This window comes from Delphinapterus leucas, chromosome 16 (assembly GCF_059928025.1).
Source record: "Delphinapterus leucas isolate spDelLeu-1000000601 "Yukka" chromosome 16, BTC_Dleu_Yukka2, whole genome shotgun sequence".
Taxonomy (NCBI): domain Eukaryota; kingdom Metazoa; phylum Chordata; class Mammalia; order Artiodactyla; family Monodontidae; genus Delphinapterus; species Delphinapterus leucas.
The window spans coordinates 73,135,319-73,160,307 of record NC_143144.1 but is presented as its reverse complement, the minus strand read 5'-3'; the positions used below and the strand labels follow the sequence as shown (position 1 = coordinate 73,160,307).

At 39.9% G+C, this 24,989-nt stretch overlaps 2 protein-coding genes across 5 annotated transcripts in view; both read right to left on the bottom strand.

The window, feature by feature from the left end:
• Nucleotides 1-1,531: 1,531 nt before the first annotated feature.
• PNLIPRP3 (pancreatic lipase related protein 3) lies at nt 1,532-23,866 on the bottom strand (the record flags this gene model as incomplete). Its single annotated transcript, XM_030759257.2, is given in 11 exon segments — nt 1,532-6,535; nt 6,819-6,986; nt 9,305-9,416; nt 11,237-11,369; nt 13,827-13,942; nt 16,409-16,412; nt 17,068-17,381; nt 19,614-19,722; nt 22,941-23,072; nt 23,724-23,746; nt 23,749-23,866. Coding segments are annotated over 11 exon segments (1,293 nt in total), but the record flags the coding sequence as incomplete, so codon positions are not given.
• CCDC172 (coiled-coil domain containing 172) overlaps nt 22,987-24,989 on the bottom strand; it is a 78,661-nt gene continuing 76,658 nt past the window's right edge. For all 4 annotated transcript variants that reach the window (XR_016388172.1, XR_016388174.1, XR_016388173.1 and 1 more), the window contains one exon: nt 22,987-23,842. The gene's annotated coding sequence lies outside the window, so the exon portion shown is untranslated. The remainder of the gene's footprint in view (nt 23,843-24,989) is intronic.

Below are 24,989 nucleotides of genomic sequence, written 5' to 3'. Positions count from 1 at the left end.
ATATTGCGATCTTGAGAACTAAAAATTTCACTGCATATAGCACTGAGGTTTGATTCATTAAAAATTCATACAGTGTTGTACAGTGGTTTGTTGACTATTAAGCTGTCACTGGATGACACAATATGCTCACTCTTCCACTAGAGGGCGGCTTAATAAATTATATATTAAACTCAAACAAGGCTTTCCACAATAAAAAGACAAATCAAACTTTAAGAAAACATGAATTTTTTAGGGCCAATCAATGTACATCATAAAAACATATAGATCCCTAATGAGAGCATTATATGGTTGGGAAGAATTATGAACACACAAGAAAATCCAAATTTTATTTTTAAATGATTGATTCACCCATCTATCCACTCACTTAGGTATACATACCCTCACCTATTTAGCCGAAGGATTTCAGAATGAGAAAGCTATCTCAGAAATCATACATATGATCTTTGTTTTATAGGTGGACGTGCTGGGGCTCAAAGTGAAATTATTTGTCTGAGTTCACTTCGTTAATTGATTCTGGAATCAGAACCAGACCTCCAATTCACGATTCCGTGCTCTACATTCACTACACTAAATTTTAAGATACTTTGAAAGTTTGAAAAGAAAGAACCTTCTGTTTCTGAGATTTCAGAAAACATCACCTGCATTGTTGGGACAAAATAGCATGTGTCCCATATTCCATTTGTTTTCTATTTCCAACTTGTGTGTTTTGGACTCCTTGGGCTTGTCTTTCTCTTTGTGATAACCAATAGAATTACAGTTTTTGTCCTTGAAAATCCACAAGGCTTCGTAAGTGCTGGTAAAAGAAACCTCTGCAAATAATACAGGGAAAATGTGGCATTTTCCCCTGCAGCTTGGGAGAAAAAGCAAATGGCATTTTGTATAATGAAAATGTTAGTCAAACACCTGGACTTTAGATGGTGATGTTATATCCCATGAAAGTAAACCTCATCCTGTGAAAGGTCTAATTTTGACTGGTTGACTTAAAATTGTTTTGTTGTAGAGATAAAATTTAAATTCCTTTCTGCTTTCCAGAAGCTACAAGTGTGCATACCTTTTCATTTTAATCCAGAAGGGAATCACTAACACTTCCTTTTTCTCACTCTTGCATGAGGTATTATGATTTGAATAGAATTCTTATTTAACCAAAGAGCTTGAGAGTCTTACCTCATATTAATGAACAGCGTCCAGAGGCATCACCTGCTGCCCACATGCTCTTCAAGGTAAAAGTCCGGGAAAAATGCTGTTTCCCTTACTTTTAAGTGGTATTCTCATCTCCACACACAAATCTCTAGCCTTAAGCTATTTTAAATTTTAGGTTTGCTGTGGTTATTCCTAAATGATGGATTGAAGTTTGGTAATTGCATCTGTCTTCATGATGCATAGGCATTGCTCTGCAGTTGACTCCGTTAGGACCACTGGACTGGGTCTTACACGAGCCCAAGATGAGTGGATTAGTCGTGCTCTGGTTAGCGTCATCCTAAATCTATTGGGCATGGCCTTTGCTCCCTCCTCCTGGGACCCTCAAGGAAATTATTGCTCCTCTGGCCACAGCTGACGATCAGTAGATCCTTGATGGATAGATTTATGTGTGAATGTTTGAGAGAAATGTCAGTTCTGTTTCTCCAGGACCACAGGTACTGGAAAAATAAAGTACACTGAATTCCAAATGGAATCTCTTATAACAGTATGTATGACAACCACAGAATTCAGAAATGAAAACCTACTGCTCTCTCTCTTTATCATTATCAGTGAGTGAAGGATGAAGGTGTGAGAGTAGTTGAGTTAGCTGGCTCTTTTCTATGCCACTCTCACCCCTGTGCCTGCTCTTATCACAGTCCTTGTCATGATGTATTATAATCAAGGATTTATTTTCCTGTGTCCTCTGCAATGCTGTGTGTACCTCAAGAGTAAGGACTATCTCTTGTTTTTCATATAACCTTATGACTTAGCACAATGCCTGGCACATAAGGGTAACGCAATAAACGTTTTTTAAATGAATGAATGAAAAAAAGCCTCCGAAAAGAAAAGAAAGATATATGACTCTGGAAAGGTTAAATATCTGCAAAACTCAAACTTTGAAAATAGACTGTATATGGGACAAAGCATTTACCAAAAATCTTGGCCCAGTCTATATAGACATTCAGACATTCTCTCGTATTGGAGAGAAATCTAATAGAAAGACTCCACTCTCCTGAGTATAAGACTTAAATCATTTAGAGCAGAACTCTTAGAGAATCATGTGTAAAATAAAGAAGCCCATCTGGTATTATAAGTATGCATTTGGGGAAAAAATAACAAAACATAACAGAAAACACACCTATCATTTTTATTACACAATCTGCAGAAAGTAAAGATTTACAAAATCTTTTTGGCCACAGGGTATATGAAAAAAGATTGATTTTCCCAAGTGTAGGAGTAAAGACCCCAGGAGGAACACGAGATTTTTATGTTTATCTAACATGAGCTTAGGTTTTAAAAGGCTGAGAAACAATAACTTGGCATAAATTATACTTCTGTTCCTGAGACCCCCTGCTTGTTCTGAAGAGCTGCGGAGTCAACACAACCTGAGGGCTCTGTTAAGCAGGGTAATTGCTATTATTCACTCTGATCTAAGGAGCCTGGGGAAACAGACACACAACTCCACCAGGTATCTGAATTTTCCTCAACTTCTGCAGGAACGTTTATGACCCACCTCCTCCAGCCCTAGGCATAGTGCAGAGTTCAGTGCCTCTTCTGTAATTGGATCTTTACACAATTTGCCCCTTTCCTCCAATCTTCCTGGAGCACAAACCCTAGTAAACCTTCTTCAAGTCACCTTTCTCCTCTTAGCCTGCCATTTAGCAACTAGATTTGAAGCCCGTCAGTATTTTGTTTTACCTACAACTCTAACTGGTATAGCCCTTTCAAATATATAAAGTGAGTACATATATAATCCTTTGAATGAATAGAAGATCACCAGTTAACTTGAGAGCTGTAAGTAAGGTGTAGAAATTACCCATCTCGCATGGAGGGGGTCAATCCCCACTGCCCAGCGGACAGGAACCTGAATCCCATCAAGTGTCCCGACCTAAGTACTAGTTTACAGGAAATACACAGGAGAGAGGAATGTACTAAATGATACCAAGGGGATCCCATCAGTTGAATGTGAGAAATTTTACAGGACAAGTGACCTGGTTTATTTAACAACTGGTGTGGAAGAAGGGGGAGGGGAACTGTTATAGATGAAAAGAGACTTAGGGACATGATAATCATATGCAATTTGTGGATCTTGCTTGGATCCCAATTTAAACCAACCGACTGCCGAAAAGAGCTTTTTCAGACAATCTGGGAGATTTAAAAACAAATTGAATGTAAGATGATATTAAGGAATTATGGTTAATTCTTTTGGTTAACCTTAAATTCATTTAAAACTTATTGTTAAAATAGATATTATGATTATGTTCAACAAATTTATTGTTTAGAGATTCATACTGATGTGTAAATGGGAGAGATGGTATCACACATAGGATCTGGTTTAAAATAGTTCAGCAAAAACAAACAAACAAAACAAAAACAGGGAGTGTGTGTTTGTGGACACACTTAGTACAAAATTGGCAAAATCTGAAAATCATTTAACTCGTTGACAAGTTCTTGGGAGTTCTATCTAACCAATTTCTCTGCTGCTGTGAATATTTGAAAATTTCTACAACAAAAAGTAAAAAGAAAAAACAGTGCTGAGTTCTGCTGAGGGATGGAATAAATGAGTAAAACTTCCCATTCAACTTCGTACCTGGCAGTCACTGGAAAAGTGAGTGAGAGCTATTTTCAGGTCAGATGGGACTAAAGGGGAAAACAGGGTTGAGAATGACTGTTTTCCCCCAATGGGAGAGACTTAGGCTTTAAAAAATCTAAAGCAATGAGAGCTTGAATGTGCAAAGGAAAGAAAATGTAACCAATAGGATAGGATTCCCAAGAAGGCTAGAGAGAGTGAGATCCAAAGCACAGAGGCAAGCATTGGCCTTGGGTGGGAGATGGGGTAGCTTCCTTATTAGAAAGAAAAAGGATAAAACGGATGCAGATGTAAGTAACTGACATGTTTGGATTAAAAAGAGGAGAGATTTGCTCTCTGATGACCTCTGTTTTCTGTATAAAGTAGGTGGAGAGTTTGGGGTAAGAGGTGTTAAAAAGCGAAAAACAGACACAAAAACAAAAAACAAAAAACCAGGTAGAATTTCAGGACAGTGTTGATGATCAGCTTATAGTTATACATGTCTTCTCTGAGACATGACTGTCCCAGTAGCCCTCAACTATTTGAGTGCTGGCCTAGAGGAAGAGGAACACTGAGTGTACTCCAGTTGAGGTTTTGCCCAACAGGATGCAAAAAAAAAGGGAGTTTAGGGTGTTAATAAGCATTATTACTAAACTAAATTATCATGCAACGTAAGCTGGGTGTGAAAGGAAATGGGTTGGTGGGTTTCAAGAAAGTAGAAAGGTAATGGAACAGAAGTTGCAAGGACTGAGAAGTTCACTCCGTCGGCCTGAAGGGAAAGCAGTTGTGGTCCAAGAGGGGGATGCTCCCATGTGCAAGTTTAGAGGAGGGCATTTGTGGGTAATGTGATGACGAGGTACGAGTGTGAACTGATGGCAATGGGCAGTGGAGAAAGTGATGGCTAATGGGATTGGAAGTCACTTTCCAGCATTAAGGGCAGTTCGCTCAAGAAGCAGAAGAATGTCCTAACAGCCTTTGACCCCAATACTCTGCTATAGTTAACGCTGGGCACTCAGAGAGCAAGGGAATCAATTTTTTAAGAGCTTTCCTAGGCAGCAATACACACAGAAAATAATGTTGTCACCTTGAACTTTCAGATCTGCCTGGATAGCTCATGCACTATTTTTCATATGACATTCTTATAATGCAAAAAAGGGGACAGATATTAAGAACAATGGGACAGAAAGCCTACAGTTTATTAAAATAGGGTTCCCAGAAGTTAAGTGACTCCAATTTGTCTTTTCAAGCTTAGAAAGAGCCAGCCCAGAGACGCCTCGAACAAGGAAGCAAGCCAGGACACACAGAGCCTAGTGCAGCATCCTGATTCATAACTCTTCCTCCCAGTTGGCAGCCCCCTCCTGAAAGGAAGAAAGGCTGAGCAGAGAGCAGTGCAGGCCCGGGGCAGCTGCTCTAACAGGTTTCCATCCCCCAGAGCCATGGGCCAACTCCACTGCCAGGTTGCTCAGGAGTGCTGGGGCTGCGATGCAGTTACTCAGTAGGGTTCAGAGCCTCCTACAGGGCTGTTCATGGCCTCCCTGTTCCTGGGCTGGTGTGGGCCTCAGGCTGATATGGCACCAGGGAGGTAGGATGCTCAGCCAGACCATGCCAAACACACCCTTATCTCCTCTCCTCCTTCCACTAAGCCTTGCTCTCCAATCAGCCTTCTATCTCCTCCTTGCTCAGCAGGAAGGTCACCCCACTTTGTTCTCTGCTTTCTGCCACAACTCAAGTTCATGTACACCCGTGGGTCTCTTCTTAAGGTTCAGTTGGCAACAAGGCACAAGGAGAATCAAGAAACCCTCTGCAGAGTATCTGTCATCATTTCTTTTCAACAATATTCATAGCACAGTGCTATGGGCCAAACACTGAGCCCAGTGATAGAGAACAGAACAAATAAAAACACTCATCTTTTATTTTCATTGGATGAGGACAACTGAATTAGACAAAATTGAAGCAAAATAAAAAACACAAATGACACATTTAAATATTACAATATTGTTATTATAAACACAAAGGGTTAGTCAAGGGCTTTAGAAATGAAATGCTGCTTTTAGGTTAAATAAAAATTTACAATGGGACCTTCAAGGCCCAGGGAGATGAGTAATTCTGTGGTGGGGGCTTCTAGAAGGAGGGGCTGATGATCCTCAGGGCCCATTACTACCTGAGACATACATCATAGATAAGCTCCAAAATCTCTTACCTCACACACTCCCTGAAGACCAAGGAACACCTTGCAAACACTAATGCGCTCTCATTAGTTTTTATTATTAATCGATAGATGTATCAACCCACAGGGTTATCATCTACTATACATCATGAACTATAGACATAATGTGTCTTAGTGAGATTTAACAACATAGTAAATATTCTTCAAATCATTTTAGAACAAGGATTATTCCACCTGGAAATACTCTAAATGTACTTCAAACACTCAACCAGACAGAGGCTCATTTTCTGATGAGGTTACACCACCTACTTGTAACAACTCCTCTTATTCAGGGAAATACTAACTCAGCTCTATTTTGTCACTGATAACCCAGAATCCCAGGGCTCAGTCTGGTTTTAAGGGACATATAAAAGCTTGTCAATAAGAAAAACATTCTATATAGAAAAAAGGCAACTATACATTTCTATCTCATTTACAAGGGCCAAGCTTGGTCTGGATACCAGCTTAATTTTTCCATTGCTCCCATTAAGTAAATCCATTGAGATTATATCTGGAATTAGCATGGTTTCAGGATCTGGGCAATATTAAGTCCTACAAAGTTCTAGCTACAGAAGGCAGATCTGAAAAATTTAAAGGGGAAAAAAGAGGATAATAATATGATTCCAGGGTAGGTGGGGTGGAAGACATAGGTAGGTCTTCTAATTAATGAGTAGTTACTATTTTATAAACACTTTCACAAATATAGTATTGGTTTCTTGAATAATTTTTATCTCCTTTAATTGAAAACTTTCAACGGCACAAATTTTTATACTATTTTCAAATTTCAAATTATATATGGGTTTTAAATGTCATTTGCAAAGTTTAAACTATGTTTGAAAGTGCAAAGGAAAAAGTAAGACTTACTCATATCCATATTTTCCAGATATATCTATCACCATTTCTGCTCCCAGCTTATTCTGAGAATGTTCAAATGAAAGTTCCTTCCAAATGAACTCAATACTTGCAATGTTTCCAATGTTAATGTCTGCATCAATTAAATTTGTATAAGTCATGCCTGGCTTCAGTGTTCCACTGTAAAGAGAAAAAAAAAAAAACTCATAAGCTTGCACCGGGTATTCACAATGCTGAAGTTGAAGACAACATCTCTGTGTACCATGGAAGAGAAAGTTTCATTTTCTGGCATTTGCTTATAGGAGATTTATTCTTTCCATTCACTTTGGTCAGCCTCTCAGAATAGCATGATTCTGAAGCTTGAAAAAAGGGTTAGGTAAATGGGAAGCTTGACTAGGTGATTTTTAGGGGATGAGTACTCCATAATAAAAGATCTGGTCTTGGCTCTGTGGCATTATTGACACCAGGAAATGATCAAACTACCAACGATAGACTAAATTCACACAAAACATATAAGAACTAGAAGCCTGTTTATCAGCTCACAATGGTGAAATGCTTCCTTTTTATTAACCAAAATGTTCTCCTACCCTTTCCCTGGTACCTTCTTCATCTGTATGAAAAGAATTGGGTAACCAAACTAATGATAAAAATGATGTTTTGGTGAGTGTGGAAATAGAGCAGAGAGAAGTAGATTATCTTGAGACATAAGGCATATTTTATGCACGCCAAAATTAGACCAGATGAGATTTCTTTATTGCTGCTATTTCCTTATTCCTTTGTTAATGTATTGTCTGTCTCCTCTAACTGGAAGGTAAGCTCCATGAGAGTAGGACCTGTGTCTGTTTCTCCGGCAGTTAGAACAATTCCCAGTATATAATAGGCATTTGAACGTTTGTTGAATGACTGAACGAATGAATGTTGCTATTCTTAGGGCCTTATTCCATTACATGTAAAATTAATTGATTTAATTACCAGATGACAACTTTTCTTCCAGATTATTGGGGTAATTTCCCTGTTGCCCCATGAACTGCCTTCACACAGTGCACACACAGTGCAGCTCTTCATGACAGTGTCATTGGAAGCCCAAATAACTAAACTATAATCTACAGTGACACCAGACTCTTAAAGGTTGACCGAAGAGTGGGAATAGACTAGCATACAAATTCATTTAGTGGCTTCATTTCAAGATAAGACATCTACTGTGGACCTGAAATGCTTAATTATTCTTAAAAAAGAGGACTGGATAACTATGCAAGGACATTACAAATAGCTTCTTTAGATATTAGCAAAAGAAGTATAGAGATGTCAAAACATTGTCACAAATCTTAGAAGGGGCAGGAACTGCACCTTTCTCCCCACCTGCCCCAGGTCAGCTGCCTTTGGGCAGGACACAAACCCCACAGCCTTAGGCAGCGAGTGTACTGTGGGCCTCAGAGCCACAGACACAAGATGGTGTTGAACTCTTCTCAGAGGAATAGCTTAATGGAGATATGAAAAGCAAGTGGATATGAGACATGCTAAGACAGGGAAGGGTATTTGGAACATGGAACAGCATGGATAAAGTCAGGAAGGGGGGAAAAGGGGGGATCTATTTAATGCTGGGTGGAGTAATCAGGGTAATGTGGCTGAGCTGAAGATGAACGAAGCCAAACGGTGGGAGGCAGGGCTAGAAGCCACGGGCTGGAGCCTGTGCATGAAGCAAAATCAAGACAATCACTGACCGTACCCATCTTTAGAGGCAGGTGCACCAAGATGAGATGATGAGCACAGACGCTGCCAGAGCAGTTGATCCGAAGCAGCCCTCAACAGACAACCATAAAATCCCTGCTTTTTGTGCCTTTGCCCAGTATTTGAAGACGACGGAACTCACAGAGGCAAAGCATCTAATCTGTTCATCAGTTTGCACAACGTTAACCTCTAATTAGTATGTATAATGTTAATTCTGAAATGACTGCCGAATTAAGCAACGAAAATGAAAGATGTAATACAAAAATGTTAAGGCTGATCAAAGAAAATATTAAGGAAAACTCAAGATAAAAGGGGACTTCAGTCCAACGTGCACAGTGAGTGTCTCTACTGAATTATTCCTACCTTTGACTGTCCCAGCATATAGCATATACCTGTGGGTACTACTTAGAAAGCTTATTCGAAATTTGGCAATTTATTTAAGTGTCTTAATTTGTATGGAATCTATAAAACTAAAAGAGATCTACCCAAATTTGTATAACATTAATGGACTGGATTAAAAATATATTTTGTTTCCTGTCAGTTTTTTCCCCCTTGCTTTATTATTTAGATCTGTACTTTCATGTTATCATTTCCTAACATTTTCTTTTTGTAGCTGGAACTGATTTCTATTTTATATTTGGAAAATATAAAGTAAAAAGAAAAGATAGCTGGTGGTATTGTAGGAAAAGAAAAGACTGAGCCTTACTGAGCCAGATGAACTGAGAACTGAGTGCAGCACTGTTACCTGCCAGGTCCTCGTCCTTACCTACCTGACAACCCCAAACTCCCCTGTCTTCTCTGTTGTTCCACCTACAAAGAGAAACATACTTCCTTGAGTGACACTGTTTCCATCAAGTTTGACAGACAGTTTGTGCCTCCAACCTGGAAATAAAGAGAAAGAAGGGTTAAAAACACATGGAAAGCATGACATCCTGGCTTCTTTAATGTAAATACAACTTTCAAGGTTAAAGTGGAACAGGGCTGTTCACGTCCATGAAAAAATACAACTTTATATAGCTCGAGTGAATTTGGTGAGAAATTATATTTTAAAAAACATATAAATGTTCACATTTTGATTCTGTAAATAGCTTAACAATATTTTTTAAAGAAAATTATTTAATTTTCCAGGCATTTTTATAACTTTAAGAAAATGTGTGTGTCTTTTCTCATCCATTAAATTTGTATTCCGTGGCATGTATGCTTTCTGTAGCCAAGTTTTAATTTGCCATAGTTTGACAACTAATCCAGAAAAGAATCTAGAAAACCTATTGAGCAATAAGGTCTGTGCTTTTAAAATGATTTAGAGGCAAAGTAAACTGTCCCTTCCTCTCCTGCAGGGCTATGTACTAGGAATGCCCAGCCAATACAGGTCTGGGTCAGCACAAAGCCTGTCAATAGGATAAATCCCTTGCAAATGGTCAAGTGTAACTTAAAAAAAATCTAGAGCTAAACAGATCTTTTATTCTGAATTCTGAAATTGTTGTATGCTTAATAACACAGAAAAAAATGCAATTCTTCATAAAATTGTCTGAAAAGCCTCTGAAAGGGGAAAAATTTTACTAGAGAGAATTTTCAATCTGTGAGTTAATCATTGCCAAAGAGCTCCCTTTCCCTCCTCAGCCCATTCTACCGCCGTATGGCTCCCACTGTCACCTCTCCACTGAAACCCCAAACTCAGCAATGACGGGACTGGTGGCTCACCCCTAGAGCCCCTTTGGGCCCCTGTCTCATCTGACCTTTTAGCATATTTGGTGCAGTGAATCCCTCCCTTCCTCATCATCTTTCTTGCCCTAGCTCCCACACAGCTTTGTATTTTCTCTCTATTCATTCCTCAGTCTCCTTCACAGGGGCCTCTTTCTCTGCTCTCTTTCTTCTCATTTGACACAGTCTTCTTGGGTAATTACATCGTCCACTTTCATAGCTTAGATTACTGTCTAAATGCTTAAATCTGTAACCATAGACCACATCTCCAGAGGCTGAGACCCATATCTAACTGTACACGCCCAAGTCCTAAGGGCATCTCAGACCTAACATGTTAGAAACTGAGCCATCAACTTACTCCAAACCAGCCTCTCTGCCTGTGTTACCAAGTTCAGCAAATGGCACATCATCCCCCCAGCTAGAATCATCCTTGACTTCTCCATTTTCTGCATCCCTCAAATCCATTCACCCAGTTCCTTTTTGCTTCTGCCTGCCCAAAGATAAAGCCCAAACCTCCCACATGGAGCACAATTTCATTATTTGATCCAATTTACCTCTCCCACCTTGTCTCGTGTTACCCTCCTCCTGGTCTCTACAATCCAAGCAGGGGGATCTTCTTTCAGTTCCAGCTCTCTCTTACCTCCAGGCATTTTCATATGCAGTTCCTTCTACCTGGAATACTCCATTTCCTTCTCCCTCTTACTCACTTTTCAGGAGTCAGCTTGGAAATCACCTCCCCTCAGAAGGCTCCCCTGATCTGGTTGCAGAAGTTCCTCCTTTGAAGATCTCCCAAAAGAAAGTTTATTACTCAGAATTGAAACTGATTTTTTTTTTTTTTTTTTTTTGCTTTCCCCCGGCCTAAACTCACTGCATTGTTCTTCACTGCATCCTCGGAGTCTGGCCCAATGCCCACTTATTTAGTAGACACTCAGTAAAAACTGCTGAATTTTAAAAGATAAGTGCCTTAAAGCATTACAATAAAATTCAGCTACAATGCTTACGGGAAAATGGGGAAAGAGTCCCTGTGTTTAAAACATAATACGATCTATTAGTCTTCATTTTTTTGAGGTGAAATCTATCAGCAAAATGACCCATCATTGGGCAACCTTCCTTGTGACAACGGAAGCAATTTCCCTGGTGACAGAAAATAAGAGGTAATTAGAAATGTTCACCTTCAATAAACTCAGGATGTATTGTTAAACTATCAGAAATTTTTGGAATCTAAATAAAGTATATATGCATTTAAAAATGACTAAGTTGCCTAACAGACCATCCTGCCTGTTTGCAAAAACAAAACTTAATAAAACAAAAACAACTGAGGGAAAAGAAAAAGGGACTGTTAGAAAAATTAGTAAATGATATGAATAAACAATCCACAGAAGAGGAAACTCAAATAGTCAATAACTATGTAAACAGATACTCAATCTTACCAGTTGTCAGGAACGTGCTAATTAAAGCAACATACAATTTCATACTCAGCAGATTCACAAAAATTAAGACAATCGGCAATACCAAGTATGGGTAAGACATGGAGTGGGGAATTCTCATTTGCTTCTTATGGGAATATAAATTAACAGACTTTGCAGACAGACATTTGGTAATGTCTAATAAAGATGGAAATGCACATAATATGTTGACAATTTCACTTCTATTATATGTCATAAACTTCTACACAAGCACATAAGGCGATATGCAAAGGTGTTCATTGCAAAATCGCTTTTAATAAGAAAAACTGCAAACAACCAAAATGCACATTAGTAGGGGAATGAATAAATAAATTGTGGCAGATTCCTACAAAATAAATACAATAGGTCTATAGACATCAATGTAGATCTTAAATTTATAAAATTTAATTTAAAAACAAATTCAGAAAGATACTTACAGTATGATACTATTTATATGATATATGTATATTGATTTGCTTCAAAGTCTGCCTTACGGAAGGGCATTAAGGAAATGTAAGGTACTTCAATTTTATCTGTATGTGTTAAAATCTAAAGCAAAACTAACAAAATATTAACTTAAAAAATCTGGGTAGCAGTGTTGGAGTATTTGCTATTTTAGGTTTTGAACTTTTAGATTTTTAAACCATGGACACTTAGGCTAGGACTATAGTAAAACACCCCATTTAAAAACTCCATTTTTAATGAATAAAAATACTAACAAAATAACAAGGGCTCATATGTATTGAGTGCTTACCATGTGCAAGGCACTGTTTGAAGCACTTTATATGCATTTAGGTCAATTACTCCTTACAAAGTCCCTTATTATTATAATGCTTTTACTTTCCTTATTTAGCAGATCAGGAAACTAAAGCCCAGAGAAGTAAACAATCTGTCCAATGTTGCATGTCTATCAAGTGATGGAGCAAAAATGTGAATCAGACAGCCTGGCACTAAAACCCCTCCTTATTTTATTTTATTTATTTTTTAAAATTTCATCTCATCTTTTACGACTGTTGGGTAAAAGTACAATGAAACACGTCAAGGAAATTGACTTGATGTTCTCTAGCTTGTTGCCATAATTGGCATCCATGTGGCACAGGAGCCTGTGGTTCTCCAGTTTAGCAGATTGAACCCCCCTAACTCTGAATCCACTGTGACTCTCAGAACCTGCTTCCTTCCACCTGCCTTTGGTGTAGTAAGTGTCAGGATCCATTTAGCCATTCAGAGCAGCATCTGGAGCTTGAAGAAGGTTTTGAGGAAGTGCCAGTGGTTGGATGGCAAGCTTTCCAAGAACAGCAGTTCACCAGCCACAATATGAGTAAGGACAACTTGCTCAGGAAACTGAGAAGACAGCCTGAGGGCTCACTCACCTTGCTCTGTACAAGGAGGGAAATGCTTATTCCTGTCCCAACACTGTACTTATTCACAAAATGCTATTACTTACAACACACTTCGGCTGGAAACCCCCCATTTTTCTTCCCTGATAAAACAGGGGGTAGGTGTCTAAAGCACAAGCAGGAAAACCTTTCCACTTCCCGCTACAAAATGGATTTTCTTTCTCCTTTTTTCACAATGATAACCACATGAAAAATAGGTTCAGCTCAGATCTGGCACCACGTGCTTTATGACTCAAGCAAAATCAGATTTGGCATTTTGTAATGTATTGATCTGCATGGATCTCCTGTGAGCTATCTACGCCTCAGCTCTGCTCTGTATAAATAATTAAATTTTAATAAAAATAATTTTCATGTTCCAAGTAAATGGTAATACGTTTCACTGTAGCTATGGATTGGTTCAGGCTTCTCGGGGCATCTTTGAGGATGACATTTAAAATATATACACACAAAAATTTTTGCCCTTTTAGATAGTAGCATCTAATTATGGCATAACAAATGGCCAAAACAGCAAAATTGGATATAATTCAAAAGAGCCACAACAACCTGAATACAAATAGTTGGTTTAGTTATTTAAGCCCTCCAGCAACCCCAGTTACTGTTCAGTACTCAGCACAGAAAGAATCTATTATTTCCCAAAATGGCAGATGCATTTTTTTGGCTACATACTCAATGCTCTAATTTTTAGTTGGCTGATCATGCTTCAAAAAATGACTTGCTAATTAAATTACACTGCAAAACGTTTTACTTACTGCTTGGAAAGATTTGTAGGATCTACAAGGATAAGCAATAAATGCATCAGGATTGAGAATGCTTTCAGCATAAAAGCGATGACTTCGGGCATGGTTGCAATCAAAGAAGGAAAACACTTCTGTGAAAACAATTTCCAATTAACTGATAGTATGAACCATTTCTTAGAAAAAGTAATTTTAAATGATAGTTTTTTGACTTGGGTCTAGGTCACCAGACCTTGTGTGTAGGCTTGGATATTCCACATTTATCAATATTACATATCATTTTCTTGTACGAAAGAATTCGTGTGACTCTAAAGGGACATTCAATCAGGATAAATAAACAAATGCAAATGTAGGTGACTGTGCTCTGACACTAATATCCCCAACACTTCCCAGATCTCTGATGTAAGCACTTAGAGCTCTGAGTACCATGGTGCACATAGCATCTCCGCCTTAGACCAATTAATTCTCCGTATCCCTGTTTCTGCAGGAGTGACTGAACTCCCTCCTATTCAGTCATAGAACAGCCAGCAAGGTTAGCCAGTGCACACCTTCAGCTGAGCTTCCAGGTGAGACAGGTGGGAGGTATTGTAAAGACAAATTACAGACAAATTAGTTTTGCCATTGTTGGGCATAACATTACTGCTACTAATAGGATTATTGCAATAATACATAAAAGTTCTAAGTACATTCGTTCATTCTCAAGTTATCATAGCATTCCAGTCATTTATACTCTCTTTTCCTTACATAAAAATGCTTTTACTCTTTGACATGGACTATTCTTCCAATGACCTACCGAGCTTGGCTGACTTTTGAGAAACCAGATTTTGGTTTTAGTGTATGTGGTAAATCACTTATCTATATCTGTGGCCTCCAAAGAATCACTCCTTCCTAGGTCCTCACCCCTTTGCAATATCATGTTACTCTTCTTCCCTTCAGGAGATGGAGTTGTTTTGGGTTTTTTTTTTCCCTTCTGGGTTGGGGTTACAGGCTAGTCTTGTGACTTCTTTGACCAATAGGAACTGACACTGTGTGAGTCAGTGGAGGAACTGACACTGTGCAAGTTCCAGGGCCTTGGTCTTCAGAGACCTTCCAGCATCTACTCTTGCGCTCTTGGAACCCAGCCTCCATGTTAAGAAATCCAGGTTAATTGGCTGGGGAGAGAAGCTCTGAAGGATAACAGACCACTTAGAGAGGAGAGCTAGTACCAAGACCCCAGACATGGAAGGCCATCTTGGACCTTCCCACTCAGCTTAGCCCAGCCCAGCTCCCAGCTGGATGCAATCACATGCATTCGTCCAATGGACACATCACAAAGCAGAAGCTCGGCAGAACTCTGCCTGCATCTTGAGGCTTAGAATCATGGGCAATAAAACCATTATTCTCTTAAGCCACTATGGTTCATTATGCAATAGATAACTGAGACAGCATAATTTCAGAAATGCAACATAGAAGAGATAAAGAATTGGCATCATTTTTTTAAAAGAAGGACTTCTCTTACATCAGGTTTCTTTACATACAGATTTATATTCATAATTAATTGTGATTTAGACAAGATGGTTCATTAGAATATTGGGAGCTATGAATTTTAAAAGTAAATGGTTTCTTAGTAATAAATATAATGTAACAGAATATCTTGAAGCTTAAAAGTCATCTAAAACTTAACATGAATGATAAATGTGCTTTTAATCCAATAAAGTTGTAGGAATTATATCTCAAAATGATAGCTTATGATAAATGTATGTTTTATTTGAATTCACTCTTTTACAGAATTTCAAGTGCTCAGTATATAACACTTAATACAGTTATGTAAAGGAGTCTTATGATCTATATTTTATCCTAATAGAACTAATTTTAAATCATAATATGGCAAATAATGAGAGAGATAAGTTTTATAATAGGCCTTTTCTGAATGAATTTCACTTACCTGCACTAGGTCAAATTGGCTTTAATTCTCATTTTGAGTATCCATAGTTTCACCAGTTTTTTTTTTTAAATAGTCATTGCAAACAGATATTTCTAATTACATTTACTCTTTCAGGACAGCTATTAAAACTTTGTAACTTATCTCTAGTGAAGAGGAAAGTCGAGTTACTCTCAATGTCACGATCTGTGTATCTTTCCTCTACAACAGCCAAATGGAAGATAAAATAATTACATCATCTAGCTATTCTGACCACATGGGATCAGGTGATGGGATATTTAGAATCATCATACGTTATATTACTGTGCATTATTATATGCTATGTATGATATAGTTCATTATTTACATCATGATGATGTGCAGAGATAGGGAGGAATGGAACTCCCAAATAATAACTTTTTGGTGCCTTATAGCTAAGTGCCTTATAGATATTATTATTATTATTATTAGAAACCACTTTAAAAGGTTAAATATTATTTGTTTAATTTGTGATTAATTTAATTTGGGACTCAGAGTGATTCTGTTAAAAAACAAGTCAAACCATGTCCCTCTCTGCTCAAAATCCTCCCATGGCTCCCCTCTCACTTGAGTAAAAGCTGAAGTCTTTACTACAGTCCATAAGGTGCTGTATTATCTCCCTCTGCCCTGTTCCTTCTCTAACTTAATGTCCTAGTACTCTCCTGTCTTTCACTTCATTTCAGCCACAATAGGCTCCTCACTGCCATGAACTTCACAGGCTCCTGCCCCAGGCCCTTTGCATTTGCTATTCCCACCCCTCAGCCTGGAATGCCTAACTGGCTAACTCCTTCAGGTCATCTTTTCAGTAAGGACTTCCTGGCCACCCTATCAAAAATCTCCTTCCCCTACGTCACCCCCAGTGTCACCAACGCATCATATTCCCATTACATGCTTTGTTTTGTCTCTTAGCACTTATTCTATTTTTGTTTTTCTAGCAAATTAGAATATTAGCTCCATCAGGGAGGGACTTCTGTCTTTTGTATGCGTTCCTACATCTGCTATTCCTAGAATAATGCTTGGCACATAGTAAGCACTCAATACATATTTGTTGGATGAATACATCCTCCTTGTTCCTACTGAGTGAGTACAACATGCTAGACATTCTGTTAGACCCTGGGGTTGCAGAGGTAACTAAGACGTGGACCCTGACCTTGCAGATCTCACAACTGCTGGGAACTTCATACATGCAACTGTGTTTTGGGCTAAAACATATTTTTATATTATATTATATTATATACAAAAGGACATGGATTCTATCCAAGCAGGGAGCTCACTGAATTTATAATAGCAGTCCTCATATTTTAGAAAGTATTTAGCTTCCTTGTAAATATTGAGATCAAATTTAAATAAAGGTGTAATTAAATCTTCACATCTTGGCATGTGCTTCCCTCCATTTGGGTAAAAGTCAAGGTGGCCACAAGCATTAATAGTTCCAACACCTGAAATTTAAAAAAGCAGGATAAACGCTTCTAAAATTCTCCTCCATGTTTCAGTTTGTGTTAAAAACTTAACAAGCTCGAAGAGGAAGCGAACTTCATTTGTATGAATAACATCAACAGAGTTGGCATCTGAGGGGTCCAGCCTGACTTCATTTGGAGTGCTGTGGAAACCTGGCCCAGTTGGGTCCAAGCCTAGGAAAAAGCATAATGTGTATTAAACTGAGACATACAAAAGTACATTGATAGTACATGGATAGTGTTGTTATTTTGGAAGGATAGATGGTGAAAGCAAGGTATTCTTTCTTATATGATTTATGTAGGTCAAACACCACTCAGCTTGAGGGACAGATACATAAACTGTAGGGTCTGTTTACATTTATAAATTCAGGGTCTGTATATACTGCAATGTCGGATTCCTACACACAAGTGAGGCTGTGTCTAGACAATGCCAAAGTAGCTAACGGAGTCAGAAAAGTCAAGGTGGCTATTCTAGGATCTGTACATGGAATATCATACATATAACTAAGGTTACGGATTGTAGACCATCTTAAAAGCAACATTTATATGTAAAAATATAAAAATAAAAGATGAGAGCTCTTCAAAATGTAAAGATGGATCTCAAAGCAACACAGTTAAAATAATAGAATCATAGTCCTCAGCTAAGGCTCACTTAGTTCCATTCATTATAAGACAAACAAAAGCCTGAAGCCCAGGGAAGTGAAGGGACTTGACAAGGCCATCATATGTTAGGTACAAAATGGACCAGGAGCCTGGTGGCCAGACTCTCAACCCATTGTCTGCTGTCCAAATGTCTACTAAAACAAAGGTAAGATATCTAGGGTCCTTAAAATGTTATGATCATTCACATAACTCCTCATTTACACGTTTGACAGTTATTTATCAAGCACTTACTATGTGCCAGGAACAGGGTTCAGCATCTGTGTACAAGGAGTAAGGTCTAGCCTTGTCCTCAAGGAGCTTTCTGTTTGGTGGGGAAGGCACTACAATGCAGTGTGCTCAATGCTGAGACAGGTGAGCACAGGTGTTATGCAAGTACAGAGAAGCAACATGTAACCCAATTTTGGGAAACTAGGAAATGCGTCTGCTGGAGATGAGAAATACAAGCAGAGATGTGAGGGAACAGAAGGCCAGCCAGGGTGAAGATGGGGTCAGCAGCATCCTGGGAAGAGGATAGAGAATATACGTGACCATCAGGCGAGAGGGTTAACCACATTTGGGAAAGTGTAACTGGCTTTCAAGGGCTGGTGCACAGAGTTTTAGAATTTGGTGAAAGATGAAGATAGCATTTTAAGCAGGAGCCAGATGTAACCTGAGCCACGATGAGTTTGGACATGACCTGGTTGTCGATGGGCAGCTCTTACAAGTTTGCAGAAGGGGAGGTTTACGGTCAGATTTGTATTTTAGCAAAGTCTCTTTGCTGTTAAGTGGAGACTGGGCCCCAGAGTGGAGAGGACTCAGAGTTGAGCTGCAGCTGACCCTTGGGAAAATGCGGCATGAGTGAGAAATGAAAGTGCCACAGTTGCGGGGTGTGCATTACCTCAGCGCAACAGCCTGTCATACGATTCAGGTTTTGTTTCTATTTTTCTGGTTAATATAAGCATGGAGAGAGAAATGACAGAATGAGAAGAGGAGAGGAGAGAAGAGGGGGCCTAGGATAGAACCTTGAAGAATACCAACGAGTAAGGGAAGGTGAAAGAAAAGGCACCTGCAAGGGAGCCTGGAAAGAAGCTGTCAGACAAGAACAAAGACAACCAAGAAGATGGGGAACCACAGGAGCCAAGAGGAGAGGGGGTTCCAACAGCACAGAGGGGCCAGCGGGTCAAATTCTGCAGAGGGGCCAAGGAAGGTCAAGATGGGAAAGGTCTGGGAGAGTCCCACTAAAAAGTCAGAGTGCAGGGAAGGGATACAATTAAGTATCATCCTCAAAACCCTAATTCATAGGGTTCACTCTGCAACTTGTTTTTAGACTTAACAGTGTATCCAGGGGCAATATTCAAAATGTTCACAACTGCAATGGCATGGGCCTTAAACAAACCAGTTCATCACTGCCAGCTACACTGGGTGAGCAGGACCATCATCAGGGCTCTATCTCATTCTGTGTTATTAGTTGTTATGGAACTGCAAAGCATGGAATGCGTCATAATTCAGTCAACCGTCCCCGACAGGTGGATGATCACAGTTTCCATTACTTTGCCACCACAGATAACGCTGCGGTGAACACCCCTTGAACGTGGATTTACACACTCACACTTTGGAAGCGTTTCAGGTTTTGGTTTGGGGGAGTCACATTTTCTCCTGTCTTACATTTGCTTCTGAGACTTCGTTTGGCATTCAGATACTTGACATTTTGTGCATAAACAGATATGTAAACAAACCCAAGGCCCATCTGCAGGGCTGACTTACCAGTTATCCTTCCAAGGCCTGGCGTCCTTGACCCAGCTTCCCCAGCCAGATGAGCTCTCAAGCTGCGGCCAATCAAGTGCACTTTAGAAGGGGAATATCCAAATTTTTTCTGGTAGGATTTTTTCAAAGGAAAACAGAACAACTATTTCTAAAAGAGCAGGTAGAATGGTTGAAATAGGCTTAAAATGAAAAAGGAGCTGACATGTTTCTCCCTCTCACACCCAGGAGGGGGACTGGTAAAGTGACAAAGCGACCCCACGTTCAACTACATCCTTATCCAGCTGAAGCAGAGAGCATCAGGTGGGCTGGAGGGATGCCTTCTGTCAGAGTTCTTCTCCCTGTGCTAAGGGGCCTCAGAGTCCTCAGGAGCAAGAAGGAGAACAGCCCAGTGACCGTGGCTGTGGCTTCCAGCCTGTGCCCATCCCTCCTGAGACCCAACCCATCCAGCACGCCCCCAACACAGGGCAAAGGCAGCTCACGCCCATGCTATTATCCACCTTGTCTGTGTCTGTCTTCTCCACTTTAAGGCAACTCTAGCAAATGTCTGGGATGACTTTGGCCTTCAGAAAAAGTTTTTAAGAATATTCACAATGAGACTATGTGGCCTCAGAGTTTACACACACACACGCACAATCAACTTAATGGGGAACAAAGGAGCAAACATTTTTAGTTTCAGCAAAGTTTCGGGCTCTCTTCATAATAGTGAAAATCATGCAGTTGCCTTCACTTGGATAAATCTGTCATTTGATCAAATCTATTTATTTTTTCACCAGTAATGACAGTATTATGTGCTGCATTATGAAGAGTATTTTTACATGTGAATGGCTGCCCCAGTGGCTCCTGTCGTTAGGGGGCCCTGTCCCCCACTGCTGCCACCATTTAAAACCTCTGCTTGCTTTCTTATCTTCCCCTACAGACTGTGTCTGATATTGGTTCTCACCCTCCTCCCCTTCAGCTTTCTCCTCCTCCTTCCCCATCTACCTGTAACCCTATTCCAGGCACCTGCTTGCCCCAGGGCTAATCCTGGTATCCTGTGATAAAATGACAGAAGAGGGGGCAGGGAAGAGACTCCTACCTGTTCCTTAGCTGCTCCTTCTGCAGGTCTGGCTCCTGAATTACTCTCGGGGGCTCCAGGCTCCCTCACCCTAGACCTTCTCCTGCTTTTCACCTTGGGCTTCCGAGGGGGCGAACAATTCACTGAACATTAAAGTCAGCCAACACTTTCCTCTTCAGTTCAGCAAAATCTCCTCCCAGCTTCCTACGAGCCACTCCTATTTATTTCCTGGACCTTTAAGAGCCTGCAGTTCAGGCCCCAAGATCAAGGAAGAAATTCACAAAAGCTTAGGACTGGTTTTTCTCTGAAAAGGTGATGAATCTGCTTTTATCCTTTGTGGACAAAGGCTCACTCTGAGCTCCTCCTTGTACTGTAGTGTCCCTGACAGAGCGGGAAGGGCAGGCAGAGGAGTGCGGGGCAGACAGAGAAGTGGGTGCAGACAGAGAAGTGGGTGCAGATAGAGAAGTGGGTGCAGATAGAGAAGTGGGGTGCAGATAGAGAAGTGGGTGCAGATAGAGAAGTGGGGTGCAGATAGAGAAGTGGGTGCAGATAGAGAAGTGGGTGCAGATAGAGAAGTGGGTGCAGATAGAGAAGTGGGGGCAGACAGAGAAGTGGGTACAGATAGAGAAGTGGGGTGCAGATAGAGAAGTGGGTGCAGATAGAGAAGTGGGTGCAGATAGAGAAGTGCGGTGCAGATAGAGAAGTGGGGGCAGACAGAGAAGTGGGTACAGATAGAGAAGTGGGGTGCAGATAGAGAAGTGGGTGCAGATAGAGAAGTGGGTGCAGACAGAGAAGTGGGTGCAGACAGAGAAGTGGGTGCAGATAGAGAAGTGGGTGCAGATAGAGAAGTGGGGTGCAGATAGAGAAGTGGGGGCAGACAGAGAAGTGGGTACAGATAGAGAAGTGGGGTGCAGATAGAGAAGTGGGTGCAGATAGAGAAGTGGGGTGCAGATAGAGAAGTGGGTGCAGATAGAGAAGTGGGGGCAGATAGAGAAGTGGGGGGCAGATAAAGTGGGGTGCAGATAGAGAAGTGGGGGCAGACAGAGAAGTGGGGTGCAGATAGAGAAGTGGGGTGCAGATAGAGAAGTGGGTGCAGATAGAGAAGTGGGTACAGATAGAGAAGTGGGGTGCAGATAGAGAAGTGGGGGCAGATAGAGAAGTGGGGGGCAGATAAAGTGGGGTGCAGATAGAGAAGTGGGGGCAGACAGAGAAGTGGGGGCAGATAGAGAAGTGCGGGGCAGATAAAGTGGGGTGCAGATAGAGAAGTGGGGGGCAGATAGAGAAGTGGGTGCAGATAGAGAATTGGGGGACAGATAGAGAAGTGGGTGCAGATAGAGAAGTGGGGGGCAGATAAAGTGGGGGGCAGATAGAGAAGTGGGGGCAGAAGAAGGTGAGTATTTGGCTCCCTGACTCTCCTCCAGGCTGTTTCCTAACTGGGCTCAGCGCTCTACACCACCTTCCCTGACCCCCATCTAAGTGAGGTGCTGGTCCTGTCACGCCCCCTCCCGTTGCCTTGGAATTCTCCACAGTACTGTTCCCACACTTGGCCGGAGCAGAAACACTGTCTCACTCACCAAGTACCTTCAGTGCCTAGAACAGAGCCGGGACCACAGCAAGTGCAGAGTGAAATAGTTGTTGGATGGAAGGAGTGAACTCTCCTTAAGAATCTGAAAGCGTCATAAATCTTTAGATTTTACTTCACTGCATTTCACGGTGTGAAATTACTTTCTATTATGGTAGAGCATTTGGAGATTTATAAATGTCTCAAAGTATATCCCTCATAAATAGCAAAGTCTATTTTATTCTTTTAGGAAACGTGTAGGTTAACTGGTCATGCCTGGACTGGCCCATGGACCTAATTCACTGCCATAGAACCCAGTTTCTGTTGGAAAATACATTTCACATTCTACACAAATAGCATCCATAAGGCAGAAACAGTTTCTTCTCTATCATTAAGGATAGGTTTACAATGTGATGAAAACGAATGGAGATGGTCCTACACACTGACCATGGCAGTAACCTTGGGGGGTGGGGAAGGATTTGGTGAGGAGCCTGTGAAGGGACACTGCCACCAAGTGGCACTTTGTAGAACCACAGGCACTTCTTTCACAGGAAGTAACTTCCCTTTTTGGCTATCATACACCAATGCTTATTATTTCACGTGTTCAGTATATGTGTAAACTAATAAAAAAGAACATAGAATTACCCCCAAATTCTTGGTGTTATGATACAAAGTCAGTTAAATATAATTTAAAAAAATCAACAGTTCTTACCACAAGAACATCAATACAATAAGCTATCTCAGCACCAACAGCACGGAGATTGCTTACAGCGTGGATATATTTCAGCAAACCATTAATCCAGCGTAAATTAATGCAGTTCACATCATCTACTTTTAGGAACACCTAAAAAGATTTATTGTAAGTATTAAAAAGTAAGAATTAAAGAAAATCAAGGTGCCTGAACAACTGATTTCACAATAAGAAATAACATTTGCAGGTATTGAGAACCTACTACATGCTAGGCCCTGTCCTAACCCTTTTACATATACTAACTTAATACTCATTTAAAGAGAAGGAAACCTAGGCACAGATAGGTTAATTAACTTGCCCATGACCACAGAGCTAGTAAATAGAACCATAATATGATTTCAGACAGCCTGACTCTACCACACTATATGGCTTATAAATAATTAATTGCTTACTACGTTAGCAGTCTATTAACCCTGGTATAAAAGAGAGGAAAATTAATTTCATGGAGTGAACTTGGAAATGTTTTCCTTAAAATAAATGAGAAATTTATCACACCACTCAATCTTTTGTCAAAGGTGAGAATTTACCAAAGAATAATTATAAAAATCTTCCATCATAATCTGTGTGATTCATAATAAGTGAAAATAAATGGGAAATGGGTAATTCATTTGAGGCCTTGGGACACGGACAATGTGAATAACTGAATGGAGAATTTCCATGAATACATTAGTACCTTGCAAAGTACATTCACATTAAACATAAAGCTTTCATACTAGTGTAAAGAAGCGTTTATTCACATCATACATTGCACATGTCTTGCTGCCATTGCCATCTGATTTCCATCCAGGTATGTTGATATGGGTGATCTTGTCTGTTCCGAAGTGTGAGGCTTGGATAGTTAAATAATTAGCTGCACTGATTTCCTGTTTCAGGTGAAAAGAAATTAAGGTAAAATAATTGAAAATTATTTACTATTTAGTAAAATTATTCTAAATTTGCTCAAAAGTCTTCCTCTAAATTTGATTTTAACAGCCTTCTTTAATACATTTTTATCAAAGAAATAGTTACTGCTACATATTGCAAAAGTACCAAGAAATTATTAATGCATTACAAAGTGCAATATACAAATTTTATCATAAAGGAAATAAACATGTTTGGTTTTGAGGCAATGTTCATAAGACAATGTTGGGTCAGTTTCAATCAGAATTTCAGTAAGCCTTACTTTTGTATAGTATTTTTCAGTTGTCAATATAATTCATGAGAATTATCTTATTGGAGACTTAGAAGCATGCTCCAAAGGTGGCAAAATAGATTGTCCACCACACTTTATGAATGAGGAATAGAGGTTAGACTTTCACCACATGAAATACAACAGCATATTAAAGATAATTTTATGGGATTATGTTAAATATTGTTTTGTATTTCTTGTATTTTGTTGGATGGTTTTTATAACCAAACTCTCAAAGTCTTATAGAATGCTATGAATTTAAGTGATTTTGTTATTAAAAGAAAAATTAAAAGTCACAAGTATAGGGCTCCCCTGGTGGCACAGTGGTTGAGAGTCTGCCTGCCGATGCAGGGGACACGGGTTCGTGCCCCGGTCCGGGAAGATCCCACATGCCGCGGAGCGGCTGGGCCCGTGAGCCCTGGCCACTGGGCCTGCGCGTCCGGAGCCTGTGCTCCGTAACGAGAGAGGCCACAACAGTGAGAGGCTCGTGTACCGCAAAAAAAAAAAAAAAAAAATGTAAATTCTTGTCTATGGTCCAAATTTTTATAATTATAACTTTCAACAACTTATGGAGAAGGAAGCAATTCTACAAGTTCATTCATTCCATTCTCCTTTTTTTCTAGTACATGTAGGCACTTAAAAAATCAGCTTCAGGACTGGTTCCCATTCTCTGAAATCCAAGGATCACCATTACGTATTGTTCTCACTGAGACAGTAAAACTGATATGTGTATCCCAATATAACAAATATATCTATTCCCACAACAAATAATGCCAAGAATTCAACTCTGGTACTGATGACTATTTACCTCTAATCAGGTTAAATATTGGATTATTTCATTA